Here is an 8,683-nt window from a genome sequence, read left to right as displayed (position 1 = left end):
GCATGATGTCCATATTTGCATGTACTATTAAAAACGTCAAACCAGGACTAACGCTCTTTAAGGAAATCGCAGATGCGATGTCTTCAGAAGACCATCGGGTCCTGCTCTGTGTTGGATGCAAAATCAGTTGTATTTGTCCGGGTGTAAAGAATGGAGTTAACATTTCTCGAAATTTCTGTTCCAATTTTTTCTTATGTAATTTACTCTGCAGTGTTAGCCGTTGTTCAAGTTCTTTTTTATGGCGTTTGTCTCTTAAAGCTAATTGACGTTTGAGGGATTGCACTTCCTTCAGCAATTCTGCATTTTTTTCCTTCATTGTCTGAATTTCCTTGTCATGGTCTTGATTGGTTGACGTCTTTTTACAAGTGTCCTCTGAAACGACGAAATGTACACACATATATTAATAATATGAAACGTGCCATGAAAATACAATTATTTTTATTTTTTATTTTTTTAATGCATACTATGCTAATAATATTTTATTTCAATTTTCGTAAAAATTGGAGAAATGACTTTTTTGCGAAGTATGGCAGAACTGTAATAGGTACCAGAGTTTATAGCTGTGACAGGGTTTGATACACCACTCGCAACACTCGATAAATTTTCTTGCGTGCAGCTTAATGATGGGGCGATTGTATCACTGGCGAATGTATCACTGGCGATTGTATCTATTTCTATTTCTGAAATTCCAACGTGTCAGTTTTTATCTTTTTCTTTAATTTTTACAATCAACATTTTATGTACCTGTATTATCGTTCGTAATTTCCGGAACTGCATCCGATTTTAATCTGATTCGGACGTTTCCATTTACTCCGACAAGATCTTTTAGCCAATTGCGATCTTCGTATTGGGAAGAATGAAAGTGTTCCGAACATACACGACCTGAATTAACAAAAACACAATTACTGAATAAATACACTCTTCTTGCACTACATAAAATGAAAATAGGAAAATATACTCACCATTTTTAGGGTTCACATTTTCTTTGCATACAGCTCTCCATTTTTCAATCATTTCCGGAGCTTTCGGAAAAGAAAAGAAACTCAATTTTCGTTTCTTCGTGGATGTATTTTTACAATTCTTTATTGCACACGATGGCATTTCGGAGTATCTCTGCGAGTCGCAGTCTTTTACAATTTAGAAAATACAATACAACTGTATGTACACACCATGCACACACTCATGCGTTACGTTGTGTGATGCAAAATGGCGGAATTCAGTCCTGCGCAGAACCGGACGAATATTGGTTATGGATACGAGCAGACCTTGTTACTTCGACCATGATTGCAACCGCGTACGACGGGAATATAGATTTATTACCAATAACTAAAGAAAAATATATCTCTCTTACTAAACACGTCGACGACACTAAAGATGAAAATGACGAAAAAAATATTTGTGTGACATTACGTTTCATAGATTCATACAGATTTCTCGCCTCAAGTTTAGACAAATTAGCATCTTTTCTCAATAAAGATAAGCTGCGGGTACTGCGCCGCAAATTTTCTCATTTATCACAAGAAAATTTCAATCTTTTAACACGAAAGGGTGTCTTTCCGTACGAGTATATTGATTGCAGTGAAAAATTGAATGAATCGTGCTTGCCGCCTCGCGAGTCATTTTACAGTTCATTGACAGATGACACGGTATCCGAGAGCGATTACGCGCATGGCGTCAATGTATGGCAGCGGTTCTCCATCCAAACGCTCGGTGAATATAGCGACTTGTATCTAAAAACAGATGTATTCTTGTTGGCCGACGTCTTTGACCGCGACAGTTGCGTAGCGAGTTACGGGCTCGACCCCGCATACTATTACACCTTACCCGGCTCACATGGGATGCCATGTTGAAGCATACAGGTGTAAAATTTGAATTGCTCACAGACATTGACATGATCATGTTTGTCGAGCGCGGTATACGCGGTGGTCTGAGTCAGTGCTCAAACAGGTATGCGCGAACCAACAATAAATGTCCGGGCATGTGCCCCTTTGCACTATGTGTAGCGCTATTTTTTCCTAGAGGGCCTTGTGGCCCACGTAATAAATGGTTATGTTTGCAAATGTATAATACTCGAAGAACCAAGTGAATAGGCTTGTGCCTCCTTGCACTATGTGTAGTGCTAAGTTCTCCTTGGATCGCCTTGTGGCTCACGTACTAATTGGTTATGCTTGGTGCAACTTGTAACGATGCTCGAAGGACCAGTGTTGACAAATAAACAACACGTAAAATTGATTGATCTTGCTATATTTGGTTAGCTTACAACAAAAATGCACTGTGTGCTGTGATCTTGACGAAACTTAAACGATTATGAATAAGCATAAAAGAAAAATCATGCTGCTGCATGCTTGAACGAAAACGAACTAGGAAGAAGAAAACGGAAGTGGCGCACGAACAGATACGGAAACGAACGAACGCAAACGAACGCAGAAACGAGCGCTGATGAGCGAACGCTGAGGAGAAGGGGAACGCAGGTAGCGCTCTTTTCAGAAGGAGGGAGCGTAGCAAAGCGAGCGAAAATACAAAAATGAAAACGTGCATAGCGCGTACAGGCCCATTTTCTTATGCATGAGTCAATGAATCAATCAAATTCTTTATATATATGGTTTATTAGAGACCCTATAGTATAACAGAGATTCGCAAAGTGTCACGTGATCGATATATTTCTCTAATTGGCTGGAGTAATTCGTAGTAGCTGCCATATTAAATTTACTATCAATTTACTCAACATTGACTCCTGTCGACTGCTGTGGAATCATATATGTAATACTACTATATGGCTAGATGAGAGAGAAGTTCATGTCCCAGAACCACGGTGCGGGAATATACTTCTCTCTCTTTCTCAGTGTACTTTGAACGTTGTGCGCATGTGTCGGATTCATCCCCTCCATCAATGATAAATAGAAGAATAAATATACATATTGTAAGGAAGAAGGAAAAAGTGATTGATTCCGCTTCAGGATATAACCTTGTTACAGTTAACAGAGTCAGTTTTGTCGGAATAAATAAATTAATCCTAATTTTATGAAATAAACTTTTTCAAAATTGCTGTTATGTATATAAGAATACAGTGCAATCCCTTACAGAAATTTCATGATAATCAGTGCAAACTAATACCTATTTCATACCTGTGCAAACTAATGTTTTCAGTCGCATTAGGTTTTTTGCCACATAAATAACATATCTTGACCATTTTGCCTGTGTACAGCACACATCTAATAAGCATAACGAGCATAACCTGTCACGTCATCTCACTGATCGCACTCTATTTTCCTATTGGCGGATCCGATCAATCCAACGCATGCGCACAACACTCAAAGTAATCTTAGAAAGAGAGGGAAATATATATACCCGCACCGTGGTTCTGGAACCGCTTCCTCTCACTCCCTCTTATAGGCACTAGCCATATAGTAGTATTACATATATGTGTGGAATGAGGTTAGTTAATTCATCCTTCAATGTTTTGTGAATTTTTACCTATTATTGCATATCTTTTGCAATATTTAATGCAAAGCGTGAAATAATAGGTAAAAATTCACAAAATATTGAAGGATGAGTTTACTAATCTCATTCCACAGCAACCGACAGGAGTCGATGTTAAGTAAATTGATAGTAAATTCAATATGGCAGCTACTATGAATTACTACAGCCAATTAGAGAAATATATCGATCACGTGACACTTTGCGAATCTCTGTTATACTATGGTCTCTATGGTTTATGCTTTATGTAAATGTGTGTGTTTCTCAGAGCCCCAACACACACTTTTGCATAACGCTTTAAGCATGTGCATAAGGAATTTCATTGACCCATTTTCTTATGCATGAGTCAATAGACCAATCAAATTCTTTATGTATATGGTTTATGCGTTATGCAAAAGTCTGTGCTCCCTGCTATTAAGTTATAAGAAATTGACCACTCACAGTCGATTATTCTTCTCATATTCGATTGTGATTGGTAAATTTCTTATGATTTAACATTTAAAACTTAAGGGACCTATTCTGTAATGGGCCTTCTACAATAAGTCATAAGTCATAAATCGGAAGTAAGAAACTAAAAATTGACGACTGTGATTGGTCCATTTTTAGCTTATGACTTATGATTTGTGACTTACGGCTTATTGTAGAAGGCCATAAGGGTGCCGTCCCATTAAGCACGGATCGGAATGACGGATCAGGTATCTCACTAGAATTGAGCATTCCGTTCCAGTTCCGTTCCGTGACAGTTTTCTCTACCTGTCCCATTTAGCAAAAACGGAACGGAATGTCGCGTCGATCGTTGGTAAACATGCTTGATTCATCGATATTTCGTTATTTTGAGCAGTTGAAGCAATAATATACATATAATTTGTGCAATTATCTTGCTGATAATATTGTTGTGAGTTCTCTAAAATATTGAATTGTAACGGTAAAATATATTTTGTAACTAGATTCCTTTCCGTTTTTGCTGAATGGGACGGGTAGAGAAAACTGTCACGGAACGGAACTGGAACGGAATGCTCAATTCTAATGAGATACCCGATCCGTCATTCCGATCCGTGCTTAATGGGACGGCACCCTAACTCTAACGATATCGTTAAATTATCGTTGCGCAGCTAGTTTTGGTATACAAAGCCTGCGCAATGATAATGTAACGATATCGTTGCAGTCATTAAAAGTTATTGAATAGATCCCTAAGTAATGGCTTATTATTGTAGAAGGCCCATTACAGAATAGGCCTACAGAGCAGCAAAGCGATGAGCGGCGAGCGGTAGGCCAATGATAGCGTTTTTCACTGACAGAGTTAGTGCGCACTCACAATCAGTATACTTTAATAATGCCTTTGTACACAAATCGACATAGAAATATAGTATATTTAATAAAAGCAAAATCCTGTTTTCTGATTGGTTGCAGTCATTCGTCATACGACGAAAATCGGATGCAGTGTGAATCCAGTATAAAGCCCATTCTACATTGGTCGTATCGTAGCATAGTAAGCGTCGTGAGACTTCTAAATGACACATCGGATTGGCTGTTGCAACATTGTGACCTGCGACGCCTACGATACGACCAATGTAGAATGGGCTTAAGACCGATATTTCATATGTCGTACGACAAGGCTTTTCAAGCCTGATTAATGACTGTACAATAGAGAGATTCTCGGATCTCTCTGTCCTATAGCAAATCAACGTGCTTGAAAAGTTTGTCGACAGACACATGAAATATCGGGCTAAGGGCGGGTTCACACCTTAACGGAAAAGCGGAAAGCGGAAGAGCAGTTAACCGATCAAAACTCGCGCTGGTAGTAAATAGTACAAAACTAACAGAAAGTCGACTACCTGATTGGCTACTGCTTTTCCGTTTTCCGTTTTTCCGTCAAGGTGTGAACCCGCCCTAAGGGTGCCGTCCCATGACGCGTATCACCATACGTGCGTATTCGCGTATCGAACAATCCGACCAATGGCTAACATTCCGCCGTTTTACGTACGCGATTAGTATTGTCCTTATGTCCCATGGAGCGGTTCGTATGTAAGCGGATTAGCGGATCGCCAATCACAGAATCGTTCTGTTAGATTTGCTTGAAAATTTGTAAACAGGCACCCTAAGGCAGGAGTCACATTGAGCGGAAATCTACAGCGGAACGGAACAGCGAGACCAATCACAATCGCAGAAAGTAAAGCAGCGGAATGATTGTAGAGTTCTGATTGGTTTCACTGTTCCTTTCCGCTATAATTTCCGCTCAATGTGACTCCAGCCTAAGGGTGCAGTCCCATGGAGCGTATCGCGCGTATCGCGGATTAGCGGATCGCCAATCACAGAATCGTTCTGTTAGATCTGTTTACAAATTTTGTAAGCAAATCTAACAGAACGATTCTGTGATTAGCGATCCGCTAATCCGCGATACGCGCGATACGCTCCATGGGACTGCACCCTAAGGGTGTAAACCCATGCAGCGAAATAGCGTAACGCGGAACGAGAGCAGAACTAATCACGAGTTTCTCTAGAAACACGGAATGCTCGTTATTGGTTCTGCTCTCCGCGTTAAGCGGGGAGCACAGACTTTTGCATAACGCATAAACCATATACATAAAGAATTTCATTGGTTCATTGACTCATGCATAAGAAAATGGGCCAATGAAATTCCTTATGTACATGTTTTATGCGTTATGCAAAAGTGTGTGTTTCTCGCCTTACGCTAACATGAGGCCTGTTCTTTTTACTGAACTGGTGCACAGACTGCAATAAGTTAAAGTGAAACAGATATATACGTTTGTTTCATTTCAACTTATTGCACTGTATGTACCAGTTCAGCAGTGCAGGCAAACAGAACAGGCCTATGGAGTCTTAACTTTAGTGTATTGGCTATCGTGTCGCATTTCGCCACGCGGCAAACGTTTCCGCGTTCAACTTACAATGAAGACAGTTGAAGAATAGCTAGATCAACCGTTACCGAAAACTCATCCGTGGCGGACGCTATGTTGCAAGATATGTAAGTACATATATGTAAATATATATAATATATATATCGAAAAGTATTTCTTTTTACATCAAATGTTAAGGGTACATATCCATCAGTAGGCCGTCAAAATGGGTGATCTTTGTGAATTTTTTTTAGAAAATCTAAATGAGATATAACATTGAATGTTTTCAGGCTGTTTTTATTACGCTTTTAGCTACTTATAAAAATTTTTTCAAGTATATATATTAAAAAATGCCGCCTTAATGCAGGCCAATGCGAGCTGCTTGTCATAAATCAAATTCCGCGCAGCAGGTCCTCCTGGTCGTAAAATAGGTCTGAAACAAAAAAATAAAAAACGATCTTCATCAGTATGAGTGTCTCCACGGAGTAGACTACGAAAAAAATTTTTGCATAAAAATTCACAAAATGGCGGCGGTTTGAAAAAAAATTCAATTTTATTGCATTTTTTTCGCTAGTTTTTTGCTCATATAAAAAAAACTATTGCATATATAATTATGATTGTAGTCTACTCTGTAGCCAAACATGTTTTACGCATGTCATCAAAATTTCAGAAAGATTCATTAAAAATTACGCGAGTTATCACCTGCGGCGACTCGAAAAAAGTGATTTTCGGGAAAACGCGTTTAAAGTGTTATGTTTTCGGACACATAAACGTATAAATATTAATACTCACAGCTAATCAGCTATTCCCGGTCCATAGACGATCCCCTCGACTTCCTCAAAATGGCGGATGGAAGCCAGTTTTTCATTTTTTCGAGCCAATCTTTGCTCGACGGCTTCATATGTACCTTCGGAGCGCGCTCGGCACTAGCGTCGACGCTACCTACTTATTGGCTCATAACTTTTGATCTATTGCGAATTTCACTTTACGCTTTTAATACAATATTCTACACACCCAGGGCTATCAAATTATGCAAAAACAATAAAAACGAAATTTTGAAAGTTATTGATGGATATGTACCCTTAATATTTTCTTCTATTTTTCTTTTTTACAGGAATGACGAAAATGTAAATGTGCAGTTGGCTGTAATAGCCTCGAAAGCAGAAATTGCTGCTGCAACAAAGAAACCACGATCTTTGGGATCCTGCAGACCACCGCAGGCATCGTCCGCGTCCATCACAGCATCGGAAGGAGAATCTGTGGCAAAACCACCATCTTCTGAATCTGTCGAAAAGCCTGCAGAGAAACCACGATCTTCGGGATCCCCCAGACCACCGCCGGCATCGTCCGCGTCCATCACAGCATCGGAAGGAGAGTCTGTGGCAAAACCACCATCTTCTGAATCTGTCGAAAAGCCTGCAGAGAAACCACGATCTTCGGGATCCTCCAGACCACCGCCGGCACCGTCCGCGTCCATCACAGCATTGGAACGAGAATCTGTGGCAAAACCACCATCTTCTGGATCTGTCAAATCATTGCCGGCACCGTCCTCTACAGCATCAAAAGCAGAACCTGTGGAATCTGAAATGAACCATATAGTGACGAGACGTAAGTAAAAAAAAAATAAATTAGGCCTCTAAATCCCTTTTCCATCGACGTAGACAAGAAACAGTCATCTGGCATCCATACCATGTACACAAAAAGCTATATAAATCGTTTTATTTCAGCATTACGATGGAAAAGAGGAGGACGCAACCGTTACAACAATAAGTATCGCGGTCGAGGTGGTCGAGGAGGAATGACCAGTATCGTCATTAATAATTACTAAAAATGTAAGTATAGTAATTAGTTTATTGTGTGTTTATGTATGAATCTGTTAATTTTCATTATGATCTAAAATTACTTTTTAGTGTAATAGAATAATAATATATAGTAATTACTTTTCTTCAAACTTGACTTTCTAAAATAAATAATGTGGAAACATATTTCATATTTTTATCAGGTTGAAATTTTAGTAGATATAGTCCAAATATATATATATAAATATTATATTCTTGCTTTTTTGTTGCAGATGCTGCCCCTGTTGCCAGTATATTAAATGGTTTTGGAACCTGAATAATGATCCTTATAAATGATAAGCATATTTTTAAGAAAAGCCAATTTATAAGCCTAATGCTGGATTCACACTGCATCCGAATTTCATCGTACGACGACTCTGTAACCAATCAGGAAACAAAATTTTGCTTGGTATCGATGATATGATTTTTCGGATTGGTTGCAGCAGAGTCATCGTACGACGAAAATCGAATGCAGTGTGAATCCAACATATTTGTTAAAAGAAATTTTTT

General features: G+C 39.0%; 1 protein-coding gene across 1 annotated transcript; it reads left to right on the top strand.

Annotated features, from left to right (window-relative positions):
* The first annotated feature begins 1,843 nt into the window (after nt 1-1,843).
* On the top strand, nt 1,844-8,450 carry LOC108773283 (flocculation protein FLO11-like). The gene is made up of 3 exons (XM_018539043.1): nt 1,844-1,947; nt 7,450-7,943; nt 8,407-8,450. The coding sequence occupies exons 1-3, from the start codon at nt 1,844-1,846 to the stop codon at nt 8,448-8,450; spliced, it is 642 nt and encodes a 213-aa protein (XP_018394545.1).
* Nucleotides 8,451-8,683: the final 233 nt, after the last annotated feature.

Source organism: Cyphomyrmex costatus, unplaced genomic scaffold (genome assembly GCF_001594065.2).
Source record: "Cyphomyrmex costatus isolate MS0001 unplaced genomic scaffold, Ccosl1.0 scaffold2015, whole genome shotgun sequence".
Lineage (NCBI taxonomy): Eukaryota > Metazoa > Arthropoda > Insecta > Hymenoptera > Formicidae > Cyphomyrmex > Cyphomyrmex costatus.
Note: the sequence above shows the minus strand (reverse complement) of the source record. Positions and strands in the feature narration are given on the sequence as shown.